Source organism: Podarcis cretensis, assembly GCF_951804945.1.
Source record: "Podarcis cretensis genome assembly, chromosome: 11".
NCBI classification, from domain to species: Eukaryota; Metazoa; Chordata; class Lepidosauria; order Squamata; family Lacertidae; genus Podarcis; species Podarcis cretensis.
Genome location: NC_137180.1, coordinates 50,764,628 through 50,780,892, shown reverse-complemented (window position 1 = coordinate 50,780,892; position 16,265 = coordinate 50,764,628). Strand labels below are relative to the sequence as shown.

The following is a 16,265-nucleotide window of genomic DNA, read 5'->3' as shown; positions in this document are numbered from 1 at the left end:
ACGAGGGAGCCTTTCGTGGGACACCTGGTTGCGCCCCCTCAAAACAATGTGCCCAGGGCCACGGACCCCCACACCCCACGCTACACCACTGGTCTCCTCCCAGCACTTATTGCTAAAATGAGAGTGGGAAAAAGCCCTTAGCTTTCATCTCTAGGTGGGAGTTTCCCCGAGATCTACTCTTTAGCCTCAAAGGAAGGAAATGAAAATAAGATCAGTGGAAGACAAAGTAAAGTTCATGTATAAATATGAAGAAGACTCGCAGAAGGGACTTGGAAAAGAGTTAAGAGCATCGGACAGAAGATCACCAGGTTGATGGACTATAGGGAATTGGCGGATATGACTGGCAGAATCCGGGACCAGGGAGAAGAGTCGGTGGAAGAAGATTGGAAAAAGTTTAAAGACTATTTAAAGACTATTTATAAAAATATTGTAAAATTAATGAGTGTTAGAAAAATGTTGGAAAGGAGCTATTTGGCTTTAGTAGAAATGTTACAAGGAATTAAGTACAAATAGATTATTAGAGTATTAAAGGGAAAATAAAGTTAAAATATGTTAAGACAATTATATATTAAAGGGAAAAATAAGGTTAGAATATGTTAAGATAAATTACAGGACAGAAAACAGAGGAAGATGGAAAGGAATTGCTGAAACAGTTAATTAAAGTGGAATACAAAAAGGGAGGTGTGAGGAGGTTGTTGAAACAAGTAAATGAAAGTTAAGATACTGAACTTATTAGATGTGTTTTAAATTGTGTTTGTTTGGTTTTGTTAATTTAATGTTTGGGTGTTGGCGTTGTGTGGTGTTTTTGTTTTTGTATTGTATTGTTTTGTTTAATTCTTTGTCTTTCTTTTGCAGTCTTTAAAATGTTAATAAATATTATTATTTTTTTTAAAAAAAGAAGGAGCCCTTAGCTCTCAATACACTCTTACCTGCAGTGGGCGATTTCCCCTCAGAAGTCAGAGAAATGCACTTGGCACATGTTCAGAGGAACACTTCCAATTTATTAGGAGTTTAAGCATCTCAGGACTGAAATCTAGTCTGGGGCAAAGCCTTGATATACCTCAGCTGGAATCATCATCATCATCATAATCATCATTTCTATACCACCCTATACCAGGGGTCTCCTCCCTCCTCAGGCTCTCTCTGACAGGACAGCCACCCCCCGGCTTTCTAGAGGTAAGTGGGGCACGACACTCTGCACTGTTTCAGAGGCACCCTCTTCTTTAGGAGGACTTCACAAGGCTGAGCTTTGGGAGCTGACGCCACCCCTTCTGGCATTATTCAGAATTGCTATCCCGCCCCTCGCCTGCCATGGGGCTCTCATATTTCTGACGGGCGCTGTTTTCCAACAGGCAGAAGTTCTCCAGGTGCCGTTTTATCCATCCTTGAATCTGAGCGGGGGGGGGGGGTAGCTTTACCTGTAAGACTGGTGCTGTCAGCCCGCCGTGCAGCTGCTGAAGCCACAGACGGGGCGGGGGAGAGTGGGGTGGGGGAACCTTCCCCCAGAGGGTAGCACTGAAGCAGTAATGGCTGGACGGGTGGGCGTCAGAGGAAGGAGGAGCGATGGGCTGCGCTTTCGCCGTCGAGCCAGCCAGCCAGTCAGGCGGGCGGAGAGGCGCAGCTCCAGCAGCGCCCTCGAGGGGAGGCGTTAAGGGCTTGACCTTTCGTGCCACCTCGCCCAGCCTGCATATAAAGGCAGGTCCCGGCCGAGGAGGCAGAAGCAGCGCCGCGCTCAGTCTCCGCCGCGACTCGCCGCTGCCCTTGATCAAGCAGAGCGCAGAGCCGCCCCGTCGAGGCCAAGCCCGGAACGCACCATGGCGCGCCCCGAGTTCCAGCTCCTGCCGAAGCCCCGCGCGCTCTTCTCGCTCCTGGGTCTCTTCGCCTTTGCGCTGCTGCTGGAGGGACGTGGCGTCCGCGCCGCGCCCTTGCAAGGCAGCGAGGGGGCGTCCCCGATGGCCAAGGTCTACCCCCGGGGCAGCCACTGGGCTGTGGGTGAGTACGAACGAATTGCTGGGCGCCCACGGTCGCCAAATATGTGTGTGTGTGTGTGTGTGTGGCGCGCGCTTTCTCTCCCCACCCCGACGCCGCGGTTGGCGCTTGACAGTGGAGCATCAGCCCCGAGGGAAAGTGAAAAGAGAGTGAGGTCTTTGCCGTGAGGAGCTTACAATTGCCGTTTCTGCAGGGGGAGCGAGTAGCATTCAGGGAGTGAGGGTTGAGCGGAGGGAAGGAGAGTGAGTTTTAGAGGGACGGAGGGAGGGATCTCGTACTTTTCCCCAACTTTGAAAAGCTGGCTTGGAGAGCATCCATCCGTCCGTTATCATTTTCCTCCCAGCCAAGCTCGGTACCCAACCTGGCGACGCAATGCCTCCCGTTTCCAGTGAGCATCCCCTCTAGGTTGCCTCGCTCCCGCGCCGCATCACGTTATCCCCTCCATCCTGTTAGTTTCAATCTATTCCGTGTGCAGACAGATGCGTTGCTGCTGATTTTTATTTTCCTGTTTTGGAAAAGAAATTGCGACTTCACACAGCAGGTCATTAAATTTTTTTTTTTTTTTTGGGGGGGGGGGCTTTGCTACCCTGTAGTCATAACGGCCACTAGGTTCGACGGAGAAGAATCCCATCTCTTGGGTCTTTTCAGTCCTGACAAGTAGGTCAGCAAAACATTGCAGTGTGGAGTGCACCTGTTCAATGTCCCAGCCAATCAGCTTGTCATGCCTTTTGCCAGGATACTCCATTCCTCCCCGCTCCTTCATTTCCTGTTCCTCAACTCTATTCTGTGCCAAATGAACATCTTTGGTCCTCAGTCGGCTGCTATTAAACACCCCTCACTTGGGTTCCCCCCCTCAAGCTTTTTTTTTGAGTGGGAGGGAGGTACTTGGGGTGGCCCCAAGCTTGCTAAAACATACTGATTAACTGTGGATGGTGTTGCCATTTGAGCTACATGGGGTTCTAAACTCAAGAGAACTGAGTTTTCTATTAAGTTATAGGAGAACTAAATGAAATCTCCATTGACAGAGAGAGTATAGCTCTGAATACCAGGTGCTGAGGACAAACCAATCAGGGAGCACTGTTGCCCTCCATTCATGTTTCTGGCCAGCCAGCCGCTGCTGGAAACAGGATGCGGGACTAGATAGATCCCTGGTCTAAACTATCAGGGTTTTTCTTAGGCTGTCATTGCACTGGGATCTGCTAGAGCTACTTTAGTTTCAGGATATCCTATTGTAAGGAGCAAAGGTTGTACTAGATCAGGGGTCTGCAACCCGCGGCTCCGGAGCCGCATGTGGCTCTTTTACACCTTTGCCGCGGCTCCGGGGCAGATACTAGCGAGGGGAGGAGGCGCATTGTGCGCCCCGACACTCCCCACTGTGGCGGGCGCTGTACTGGCTGTGACGTCGCATGGGGGCGGTGCGTGCGTGCGTTACTCACGCACCGTCCCGATGTCACCTTCCCGGTTTTACGGCTCCCAGTTTTTTTTTCTTCGGAAATGGGTCCAAGTGGCTGTTTTTGTCTTAAAGGTTGCAGACCCCTGTACTAGATGAACAATAGGATCTCTGACAAGTTGGTCCCTACATCTTCTTATAAAATTGATGTCTTGTCTCTCCTGCCATTACGAAGACAGAACGCTGCCTTATGCACAATCAGAGCCCTGGTCCACTTAACCCAGTGCTGCTTACACTGATTGGCAGCTGTTTTCATGTTTTCAGAGATAGGTCCTCTGAGCTCTAGCTGGAAATGCTGTGGATTGAACGTGGAATGTTCTGCTCTGCCATAGCCCTTCCCCATTAGAAATAGCTTGCGAAATATTGCATTGATCTCTCTAAGCCACCTCCCCCTTTATCTGTAGCATCCAGTGAGAGCCAGTGTGGTGTAGTGGTTAAGAGCAGTGGACTCGTAATCTGATGAACCGGGTTTGCTTCCCCACTCCTCCACATGCAGCTGCTGGGTGACCTTGGGCTAGTCACACTTCTCTGAAGTCTCTCAGCCCCACTCACCTCACAGAGTGTTTGTTGTGGGGGAGGAAGGGAAAGGAGATTGTTAGCTGCTTTGAGACTCCTTAGGGTAGTGATAAAGCGGGATATCAAATCCAAACTCCTCCTCCTCCTCCTCCTCTTCTTCTTCCTCCTCCACACATCTGTACTATGCACAAGTATCTGCCACCACTTTGCTTTTCTCCTTGAGATGGTTCATTCATGCTATTACATATTTCTTCCATGCAGACAGTTCCAGTCTTCCATAACTGAGTGCATGGATTTACAGAAGAGGGTTGTGTGTGTGTGTGTGTGTGTGAGAGAGAGAGAGAGAGAGAGAGAGGGAGAGGGAACCAGGAAATCACAGGATTGGTTCACATCTGTGAATCTGTGGCTTTTCTCTGTTTGAGAGTAATTCCTCTCACGCCCATGACTGCATGACAAAATATCTAAGAGTGCTGAACAGTCCATGAAGACTGCCTACAGGTATCTCTGCAGTTGGGATGGCCCTGCTTGCCACCTGGTATAATTTGGTGTGGTGTCTGTCATGACGCCCCTGTCATGCAACTTCAAGCATAGGATTCGGCAAAGAGAGACTACCTATAAGTATAGTTGGCTGCAAACCCCTTAACATGGTGGTATTAACCTCCCGATGCCACCAGACCTATCGCAGTTGCAGGAGATGATACTGCCTGCCTGGAGACAGGTGACAGTTTATTCCGGAGAGTAGAAATGATATGATGGGAACACGGCTCATCCCAACAGAACTTTACATATGTAGTTGCAAGTAACATTGATTTAACTAGAACAAGCTCCAAGAGAGGCTTTGCTTTTGAGCAGACAAGTTGCTGGAGAAATGGAAGCTCTTCACCCTTTCCCCACCAGCCATCAAAATCACCCACCCACACACTGCTTTTCTCCTCCTGCTCTCTAGATATATGTGTCTTTTTCAGGGACATTGTGGTGGGGGAAAGCAGTTTGGGGGAGGTCATCACTGGGCTCACCCACACTTTCGCTCATCCTGTGTTTGATCGTATTGTGTTCTGGGTCCGAGAATTTTTCTTGTTCTGCAGCTGTGCTTTCTGAAAATTTGACCTTACCCACTGAACTGAAGCTCAGTTGAGCAAAATCTGCCTCTTGATTTTCTGTGCATTCGGATAAGAGACAAGTCAGCAGGTAAGATCGGATTTTCATATGGCACAGCCGAGGAACAATGAGGATAGCCCTCGCACCTGGGAAAAATTAATTGGTGCACAATATGATCAAAATACGTGGCAACCGAAAGTGTAGATGAGCCCAAAGGTGGCAAGGTGGCCGGCAGGAATAGGGTTAAAGTCAGGAAAAGGTCTTTCATGTCTATTTTAGCCCATAATTTTTGCATGTTTCTGTAGGGCTTCAAAAGCTACAAATAATGTCTTCCTTGACTGGATTTCCTGTGCCCAGAAGCACCCTAAATAATTTCACAATGGCTGCCATCACCACTCTGCTAGCCTGGTACTCTTATGAGGGTACCAACTTTGATGCACTTCTGTCTGATTCAGGCATTCCTTGCCGGACGATAGAATCACAGCATAAAGCAGATAGCTCAGTGTGTAGAGCATGAGACTCTTAATCTCAGGGTCGTGGGTGTTAAGTTGTGGGTGAACATATCAGACGACACAGCAATTCTTCAACAGCTCTTGTTTATTCACAGGCCAGAACAGAACTGAACTGAAGGGTTCAGCCAGCCTGCTTCTATAGAGCTCCACTAGAATGCAACAGAAACCATTTTCTGTAACTATCCAATCACTGAACGTCACTTTCAATCCCTTATTTGCATATGTGGACCTGAGTGAAAACTATCTACAATATCCCCCTGCTGGCCCAGGGTGAGAACTTCAGTACATAACAGTGGGTTTGAGCTCCACATTGGGCAAAAAGATTTCTGCATTGCAGGGGTTGGACAATCTACAGTTCTATGACTTTTGGCACCACTTTCATGGCATTTCGGTTCCTCTTGCAGGGCACTTCATGGGCAAAAAGAGCAGCGGAGATTTCCCTAACATATATGAAGAACGAAATGAGTCACCTTTCTCTTTGCTACCCGATAATGCCAAGCAACTAGGAGACTATCTGCACTGGGAGGAAACATTCAAGCAGTTCCTCCAGCTTCTTGAGGGGAACGAAAACCAAAGTGCTCAGGTTCTTAGGGAAGAATCTCCGTTTCCTGTCAAGAGCGCTTGGGAGGCAGAGGACAACAGCAGCCTCAAAGACGTAAGTGTAAATGCTTGCCTTCATCTCTGTGTTGACAAAAGGCACTTCAATAATGTAGATGGAGTCCAGAGAGGAAAGAAATCCTGATAACACTTTACTGAGCAAACTGAACAAAGTGTATAATTTGAGGAGGAACGAGCAGAGGGATTTTGCCTTTCTTAGTTCAGGCCTTGTAAGCAGCAGGGAAAGATTCAGCCAAACACACAAAGGGAAAGTTCCCTGAGAACTGCACAGCCAATCAGAGTGTGTTCTGCCTCAGTAAATGTCAAGCTGCTCTGTCTGGTTGCTAAGCAACACTTCCACCATCCCCCTGTTGGTTAGTTGACTTACTGATCACAGAGTTAACCTTTGAGTTGCAAACTGAATGATCCTTGCTGCAGCACTTCCGATGCTTTCATTGACAATTTGAACATGGGAAGCTTCCTGTCACAGTTTGTTTTGTTTCGGTTTGTTTCCTTCAAACAAACATGCCAAACATGGTTCAACAGAGGTGAAAATACATCTGAGAAGGTCAGCAAGTTGAGCCTCAAAGTAGGAACATGTGGGGAGGTAAAAAAGGTAAAGGGACCCCTGACCATTAGGTCCAGTCGTGGCCGACTCTGGGGTTGCGGCACTCTTCTCGCTTTATTGGCCGAGGGAGCCGGCGTACAGCTTCCGGGTCATGTGGCCAGCGAACCAGAGCAGTGCACAGAAATGGCGTTTACCTTCCCGCCAGAGTGGTACCTATTTATCTACTTGCAGTTTGACGTGCTTTCGAACTGCTAGGTTGGCAGGAGCTGAGGCCGAGCAACGGGAGCTCACCCCGTCACGGGGATTCGAACCGCCGACCTTCTGATCGGCAAATCCTAGGCTCTGTGGTTTAACAGTTAACTCTGTGGAGGTAACTTATGCTAAATCAGACCATTGGTCCATCCAGCTCAGCACTGTCTCTGCTGACCAGCATTGGGTCTCTAAGATTTCAAGCAGGGATTTACCAACCCAGAGGTGCTGTGGACTGAACCTGGGAGCTTGTGCCTGCAAAACAGATGCTCCACCACTGAGCTACAACTGCTCCCCAATTAAAAAACCAACCGCTTTCAAGCATTACCTAGAATCCTAAATGGGGCTGTGAGGACCTCTCAGTCAACTATAATTGCACAACCTGCATTTGATGGTATGTAATTGGTGGCGCTGTGGGTTAAAGCCTCAGCGCCTAGGGCTTGCCGATCGAAAGGTCGGCGGTTCGAATCCCTGCGGCGGGGTGCGCTCCCGCTGCTCGGTCCCAGCGCCTGCCAACCTAGCAGTTCGAAAGCACCTCTGGGTGCAAGTAGATAAATAGGGACCGCTTACCAGCGGGAAGGTAAATGGCGTTTCCGTGTGCGGCTCTGGCTCTGGCTCTGGCCAGAGCAGCGATGTCACGCTGGCCACATGACCCGGAAGTGTCTCCGGACAGCGCTGGCCCCTGGCCTCTTAAGTGAGATGGGCGCACAACCCCAGAGTCTGTCAAGACTGGCCTGTACGGGCAGGGGTACCTTTACCTTTACCTTTAATTGAATCCCATCCTGAAAGTGACAATCTGGAAGTGCCCTAGAAATGGCAAAAGACTGGATCTTGGAACTCTTACCTGTGGAGCATATTCTTAACCTCCCAATTTACACAAAGCACTTTTTAGCTTGTTGAAACATAAATAACTTACTGTCATGAGGTACTGGGAAGCTTGCTATACTGAAGGGGAAACAGCTCTCCCTTTCTGATTATTTTGATTTAATTTTCTAGAAAAACTGACTGATTTGTGCTTGGGGCGGCAGCAGTGGCGTAGCGTGGGTTGTCAGCACCTGGGGCAAGGCAAGTAATTTGCACCCCCTGACCCGTGGATTTGCGCCCCCTAACCCTAACCCCCAGATGTTGCGCCCGGTGCGGCCGGGCCCCCCTGCACCCCCCATGCTACGCCACTGGGCGGCAGTAAATGAACTACAGCCCCAAGTAATGACTTTATTCTGACATGGTTTGGCCAGCGCCTTCATTATACACCTTAAGGGTGCCCGGCGAAAATGTTCCTCTTTAACCAGGCCTTTGGGTGATTGACATCCAATGCCCTTTTAAATATGTTGTGGAAGTGGAGGGCGGTATTGTTATCATTATAGTGAGGCAGCTATGTCAGGCAGGAGATGAGAGATGTGGGGCAGCAGTAGCAGCCCCTGGCTGTTTGTTCCTCCGGAGTCGCTTAACTATCCCCATCTGTTGAATGATTGATTACAGTGGTACCTCGCAAGACGAAAAACACGCAAGACGAAAGAGTTTTCCGTTTTTTGAGTCGTTCCGCAAGACGAATTTCCCTATGGTCTTGCTTCGCAAGACGAAACGTCTTGCGAGTTCTTGCAAGTTTGTTTCCTTTTTCTTAAAGCCGCTAAGCCGTTAATAGCCGCTAAGCCGCTAATAGCCACTAAGCCGCTAATAGCCGTGCTTCGCAAGATGAAAAAACCGCAAGATGAAGAGACTCGCGGAACGGATTAATTTCGTCTTGCGAGGCACCACTGTATATTAATATGCTGCTTTCATTCAACTGAATCGCAAAGTGGCTTACAAACAATAAATACAGTTGGACCTCGGGTTTCGAACGTAATCCGTTCCGGAAGACTGTTTGAGTTCCGAAACATTCGAAAACCAAAAACTCAATACGGAAGCCTCAATACAGAAAACTCAATACGGAAGCCACATGGCATGTTCGACTTCTGAGGCGTTTTCGAAAACCAAAGCATTTACTTCCAGGTTTACAGCATTCAAAAACCAAAATGTTCGTCAATGGAGACGTTCGAAAACCGAGGTACCACTGTAACAATAACATAATAGAACACCGCAAATGCAACATAAACTAGACAGAGTAGTTAACAAACCATCAGTCAAAACAATTACAATTCACCAGTAAAACAATTACAGTCACAACTTGGAAAAGATAAGCTAAACAGCACAACAAAAGTCATATTGTAGGATTGCTCAAAGTACTACAGTGGTCATAATCTATAAAACAATGTTAACAACCTTGACAAAAGAGCAACCGAAAGATAAGATAAGCACTGATATATTCGTTGACTCTTCCCAGCCCCATGACTCATAATCTTCCACTCTGTTCTGTTCATTAAAAGACTCCATACACACTGCCCAAGCTTGACCTCTGAGGAGGTCACTTCAGTGCTGTTAACGCAGTGGTTCGACTTCACCCTCATGGGGCCACACCATTGTCTCTTGAGACAATTGCCAACCACAGTGATATCTGCTGCCACATGGTCACTCTTGGTCCTCCTACTCTGTCCTGCTGCCTCGGGTCTGGTGGAGAATGCTTTCCTGTCACACCAGTGCTGGCATTAAGTGGAGGCTGGTCTATACAGGGCAAATGGGCCAATACACTGCCAGTCTGCCTTCGACCAACTCCTGTCCAACGCCAGCCTTACTTACAAGCAGTGCCGGATTTACGTATAAGCTAAATAAGCTATAGCTTAGGGCCCCACTCTCTTGGGGGCCCCCAAAAAAATTAAAGGAAAAAAACCTGCATGTACATTTCCAAAATATAAAAAACAAATAAAGGAATTTTTGTTATTGCCAAATGCCAATGTGTTTGCATTATTACATTTGTTATGAATAAAAAAATCATTTTAAGTTGGAGCTTAATAATTATTTCACTATTAACATACTTCTTCTTAATTGTATTTCACTATTAATATACTTCTTCTTCATTGTATTTCAGTTCAACAATTACTTGATAAAATACCTATTTTGTTATGTGCAAATGGCTTTAGATACCTATTAGGTCCACAAATTACCATATAGCATATATTCAACACAAAAAACAGCGACAACTTGTTGTTGACAAAGGACAGCTGGACATATCAAGGGCCCCATTACCTTCAGTAGCTGAGAGCCTCATCAGACCTAAATCTGGCCCTGCTTACAAATAGTCAGTGGGTGGCTCTGGCACTACCTGTTTTTGGTTTTCTGCCTTCCCCACCCCTACCAGGCCTAGTCTGCCCCACTGAAATGTGGGTAGCCACCCAGTTGGCTCCTGTTTGTAGAAGCCCTTCACCTCCAGCAGTGAAACATACTGGGCTGGAGCTGGTTGAGGGACGTATGACCTCTGCACCCATCACTGCAGCGGCTTTTGTCAAGATTGCCCTCTCACTGTTTTTCTTCTTCCTCCCTCTGTGTCTTCATTAGATGATGGATTATCTGCTGCAAGCGATGGATAGAAAAGAGGCCTCTCCCAGTTGAAGCAACTGTCTCCCAGCACCGAAGGCATAGAATAATATCTTTGCGAAAGAGACTATTGGTTTCACAAGCATTTTATTGTATATGATAACTGATTTAAAAATAATAATATTATCTTTTGTGTTAAGCAAGATTTTTCCCCTCTCCCTTTGGCGTAAAAATAACCTGCTCACTTGTATTCCTAATCATGACGACACTCTTTGGAGGTGTTTATTTCCATCTGAGTAGCCTTTTCCCTCTTTCGAATGCATTTGTTTGTACGACAGCTTTTGCCACCCTTGGCACCCTCCAAAACACCTGGAGGGCGCTAGGTTGGCAAAAGCTGTTCTGCATTATTGTTGATGAAGGGTCTTCCAATTCTCTGACGGTAATTTGCCATTTCCTCTCCCTCCAATCACATCGTCTTTTGTGTTAACAATCATTCGATGTTTTTCAACATTCACAATAAACAAATATGTTTAAAAAAGGAAAGATTCCGAGGTTAGTGCTTTCATCTGTCTGAAACGCAGGTGATGCTGCAGTCTTGCTGAAGCAAAGCAGGTCGGTACGGGCTTGAATTTCTGGGGGCCATTTTTGTAAGCTGCCCGGAGCTCCATGATGGAGGAAAGGTGGCATACAAAAACAAAGGAAACATATGTACGATAATAAATGCACACCTATTTGCGTGTGTGTTTTGATGCATTTATCTTTAAAAGGCATAAACTGTCCTGTGAAATGGTACAGAGAAGTCTGAAGCGAAATTTTAAAGGGACAAATAGATTATAAACCAAATAACGACTATATTTATAAAACGATGGATAGGTTTTTAAAACAAGGAGGTTCAAAAGCATACCTCTCTCTGGAGGGCATTTTCAATTTCACATACAGTGGTACCTCGGGTTACATACGCTTCAGGTTACAGACTCTGCTAACCCAGACATATTACCTCAGGTTAAGAACTTCGCTTCAGGATAAGAACAGAAATTGTGCTCTGGCAGCACAGCGGCAGCAGGAGGCCCCATTAGCTAAAGTGGTGCTTCAGGTTAACAACAGTTGCAGGTTAAGAACGGACCTCCGGAACTTAACCCGAGGTACCACTGTATCTGTCAATGGCGCGGCAACTGGTGAGGAATGAGACCTTGTTGGGGGATAGCTTGGCGAAGATGCCAGCCCAGTGAAAAAGGAAAATTCCATGCTAGGGATAATCAGGAAAGGCATTGAAAACCAACGCTGTTATACAATCTATGATGCAACTGCGTCTGGAATAATGTGCATTGTTCTGGGTCACTGGGTCCACTCAAAGAGGTAATTGTGGAATGGGAAAAGGTTCAGAAAAGAACAACTGAAATGTCTGCCTAGACAGCTCAGTTGGCTAGAGCGTGATAATGTCATGGTTGCAGGTTCAATCCCTGCACAGGACAGCTGTATATTTCTCCATTGCAGGGGATTGGACTCGAAAGGAAGTACAGTGGTACCTCGGGTTAAGTACTTAATTCATTCCAGAGGTCCGTTCTTAACCTGAAACTGTTCTTAACCTGAAGCACCACTTTAGCTAATGGGGCCTCCTGCTGCTGCTGCCGGAGCACGATTTCTGTTCTCATCCTGAAGCAAAGTTCTTAACCTGAGGTAATATTTCTGGGTTAGCGGAGTCTGTAACCTGAAGCGTACGCAACCTGAAGCATATGTAACCTGAGGTATCACTGTACTTCCTCACATAAGTGAGGAAGTGATGCGTTACAAACTGGGATGGCTTCAAAGGCGGGTTAGACAAAATCCTGAAGCAGTAGTCTATCACTGACTATTAAGCCCAATGACTACGTTCCACCTTCACCGTAAGAGGCAAGATGCATCTGAATACCAGTTGATGGGACTCACCAAATAGTGCTGATGTCTCAGGTTCTGCTTGCAGACTTCTCATAAGTATCTGGCTGGCCACGGTGGGAAGCCACAGAGTTGATCCAGCAGGGCTTTTGTTCTTAGTCCTAGAGCCCACACAAAGGAGGTCCCTTCGCCCGCCTTTGCACATGGAGAACGTGCTTCTCCCAAAGAAGGAACACAGAGAAGCACAGACCCCCTCAGCCACCTTTTATTTAACACCTGATTTATACAACACATTTCATAAAGCACAGCAACAGTGATGAAACGTAATAAAACAATCACCCAGTGAAAACTGCGTGCAATACTCTGGGGCTTGTGAATTTCCAGAACGGTTCAGTCTTGAAAACTGAAACTGCTCATAACCCACCTGCCATACTTTCAGCAGCCAGAAACATCAGAGCCAGACACTGGAGAGACCTGTCAGGAGTAAGCATGGACCAATGGTACCAAATAGTATAGGAAACAGCCTTACAGTGGTATCTCGGGTTACATACGCTTCAGGTTACAGATTCCGCTAACCCAGAAATAGTGCTTCAGGTTAAGAACTTTGCTTCAGTATAAGAACAGAAATCATGCTCCAGCGGCACGGTGGCAGCAGGAGGCCCCATTAGTTAAAGTGGTGCTTCAGGTTAAGAACAGTTTCAGGTTAAGAACGGACCTCAGGAACGAATTAAGTACTTAACCCGAGGTACCACTGAACCAATAAACTGAAACGGGGACAAATAGAAGAAGATGCCTTTATCCCGGTATGGTTCCCCTTTATCACATACATGGCCCAACAAGGCAATGACAAAAACCCACCAACAACATACAAATCAATATGGCTAACCTGATCTAAAACACCCACCCACTCACATATGATAATAAAGTTCACCACAGCCAACCACAAACAAACAACCACACCCTAGGCCAACCCCAACCTCTCTCACCACCAAAGGAAGACAAGTGAACAGCAGAGAACCTGCACAAGCAACGCCGACACAATACCCCACATATATTAAGTAAAATAGAATCATCGCCACCCGACCCCACCCCCACTCACCTTTCCCCCCTCCACCTCTTTCCCCCTTTTCTTCCTAATGTCTCAACAAGTGAAACTGATCTATAAAAAATGTTACTTGAAAAGAGAGAGAGAGAGAGAGAGATTGCACATACTTCCGTAAACCAAGAAAATCTTTAATAAAAACAAAACAAAACAAAACAAACCCTGAAAGCTGAACTCAACGGTGCCATTGATTTGATTCGGCAAGGGAGCCCTTCCGTTCTCAAATCACTCCTCCTAGCAGCGAGCTCAGGTGGCGAGCGCCGACAGCGATGCAGTCAAAACGGAGCCCCCGAGAAATGGAAAAGATGGATTAGCACACTTGAGGGAACCCTCAGGTTTACAGAAGTCAGAAAATATTTTTCTCAAAAAATGGGGGAAAGGCCAGTGAAGACCGAGCATACCTACAAGCCGCAGAATTTCTGGTATCAGCAGGTTAAAGAAACAGACACTGTGGGGAGGGGGGAATGGAGAATGAAGTATCCTGCTATATATACTGCAACTTGTTTGCTCTGCAAGGTGTCCCCAATGCTGCTACCACATAACTTCTTGTCTGGAGAGATTGTTGTGCAACGCATGCACGCAGACACAAATATTTATTTGTGGCACAAAGCGTTACAGTGTTTCAGCAGGCTGGAAGCAAAGCCCACCCAAAATGTTTGCGGGTGCAAACGGTATTGCCAGTGGGATTGATTCCCAATAACATAAGGAACACAAATAATCATGCACGTGCGATAGAAAAGGATGTCTGGAGAGGCCCTGGGTCAATTTGATATTGCAAAGGTGTGTGCTTTTTTTTCTCTTTGAGAGAAATTGCGCCCCGCCAACAACTCTTCAAACACACAGAAGTGGGGAGGAAGATTTGCTGAGATGCCTCTTGCTTTAGCAGTGCTAACAGTAAACACTGTAATCAGATCAGGACTAATCCGCCAAGATAAGCAAATGTGAGTCACAATCCCAGAGCCTTACGGAAACTTCTAGAAGCAACACTGTAAACACTGTTGAGTCTAGAGTGCCTCTCTTGAGAACATGCTCAGTGCAGGAGAGTGTCATGTTGAAGTTGTTCAGGGTGGCCACTTACCCAACACACACACTCATAAGACAAACAAGGACAGAGATCTGCATCTGCTAATGCACATATATAGGTGCAAATTTAGAAACGATTGTTTTAAATCGAAATATAAGACACCTCACCATAGTGGAGAAGACTGCAATGGGCTGACCTGTGTACCTGCTCTGTCTGCTGCCAACTGTTGATGGGCAAGTTCCTTGCTCTCCTGTTTTAGGATTCTCTCTCTTCAAAACAGACCGGGACTAGGTAGCAATTCAAACGGAAGACAATGCTCTGTAAATCAGGGCACATAATCGCACTATACTTTGGGGGTTGTTGTTGTTTAGTCGTTTAGTCGTGTCCGACTCTTCGTGACCCCATGGACCAGAGCACGCCAGGCACTCCTGTCTTCCACTGCCTCCCGCAGTTTGGTCAAACTCATGCTGGTAGCTGCAAGAACACTGTCCAACCATCTCGTCCTCTGTCATCCCCTTCTCCTTGTGCCCTCCATCTTTCCCAACATCAGGGTCTTTTCCAGGGAGTCTTCTCTTCTCATGAGGTGCCCAAATATTGGAGCTTCAGCTTCAGGATCTGTCCTTCCAGTGAGCACTCAGGGCTGATTTCCTTAAGAATGGAGAGGTTTGATCTTCTTGCAGTCCATGGGACTCTCAAGAGTCTCCTGCAGCACCATAATTCAAAAGCATCAATTCTTCGGCAATCAGCCTTCTTTATGGTCCTGCTCTCACTTCCATACATCACTACTGGGAAAACCATAGCTTTTACTATACGGACCTTTGTTGGCAAAGGGGTTAGGGACACCTTTTTCAGCTCAGGGCCTACTTCTAGGACAACTTACAGCATTTTGCTGTTTAATAATGAGCAGGCTGGAGGAGTTAAACAAGAAATGGTTTTTATTAAAGGACTATATTCAACAGGTCTTTTCTCCTTTAGTTACTCTCTCACCCTGCTCTAGCCTTGCACTCCTGCTTGGGCCTAACCTACTAAGTGAGATGTGGGAGCTGGCTTTAATGGCCACATTTTATTTTTTTCACTTATGCCAGCCAAGCGGAGACACTTGGGCTGTTAAAGCAGGAGCAGTGCAAAGTGTGGCCTGGGGAGAATTCTAAGGGCCACACAGAGTGACACCAAGGGCCGCACATCAGGAACTCAAGGAGATTCAACTGGGCACTTCCAAAGTTAGGTGGCTGGGGCCTATCCTATTAAGCCCCTGTGTGCCAGGGCCAAAGCAGGTGTAGACAGAAAGAGGATTATGCAACCTCCGTCCCAGGCAGGCCTTAGGAAGCCTCTGAATTTCCTGGCCTGCAGATCTTCCAAGTGTCCATTATTGTCCAGGGAGAGTCCAGGATTACAGAAGCCATCCCAGTTTCTGTTTTGATCCTGGAATGTCCCACTTTTCCTTAGGATGTCCCTGTTTTCATTGGAGACATGTTTGAGGCTATGGAGTTATATGACCTCCGAGCCAAAGAGATAAGAGATAACTATACAACTTTTAGAAGGCATCTGAAGGCTGTCCTGTATAGGGAGGTTTTTAAATGTTTAATTTTTATTATGTTTTAATATATATATTGGAAGCCTCCCAGAGTGGCTGAGGCAACCCTGTCAGAGGGGTGGGGAATACAACAACAACAACTGATCCGTCCCTGTTTTCATGAGAGAAATGTTGGAGCGTATGAGTCAGTAGCTTCCCATGTCTGAATTTATTTTTTTTTTTTTTAAAAGTGCACAAAATGTTCAGAGAGAAATAGTTTGGTTTTTTCCTGAATGCTTATTGAGGGAGAGAGCTGAGATGATTCCAGACTAAATCTATCTATCTATCTATCTATCTATCTATCTAT

General features: G+C 46.7%; 1 protein-coding gene across 1 annotated transcript; it reads left to right on the top strand.

Moving 5' to 3' along the window:
• Window positions 1–1,600: 1,600 nt before the first annotated feature.
• GRP (gastrin releasing peptide) lies at window positions 1,601–10,930 on the top strand. Its single transcript, XM_079995168.1, has 3 exons — window positions 1,601–1,992; window positions 5,970–6,220; window positions 10,409–10,930. Exons 1-3 carry the CDS (start codon window positions 1,815–1,817, stop codon window positions 10,460–10,462), a joined length of 483 nt encoding a protein of 160 aa, XP_079851294.1. The 5' UTR covers window positions 1,601–1,814; the 3' UTR covers window positions 10,463–10,930.
• Window positions 10,931–16,265: the final 5,335 nt, after the last annotated feature.

Coding starts and splice junctions, on each gene's coding strand:
- GRP (XM_079995168.1), top strand. CDS start 1,815: ATGGCGCGCCCCGAGTTCCAGCTCCTGCCGAAGCCCCGCGCGCTCTTC. Junction 1,993..5,969: donor GGGCAGCCACTGGGCTGTGG/GTGAGTACGAAC, acceptor TTCCTCTTGCAG/GGCACTTCATGGGCAAAAAG. Junction 6,221..10,408: donor ACAACAGCAGCCTCAAAGAC/GTAAGTGTAAAT, acceptor TGTCTTCATTAG/ATGATGGATTATCTGCTGCA.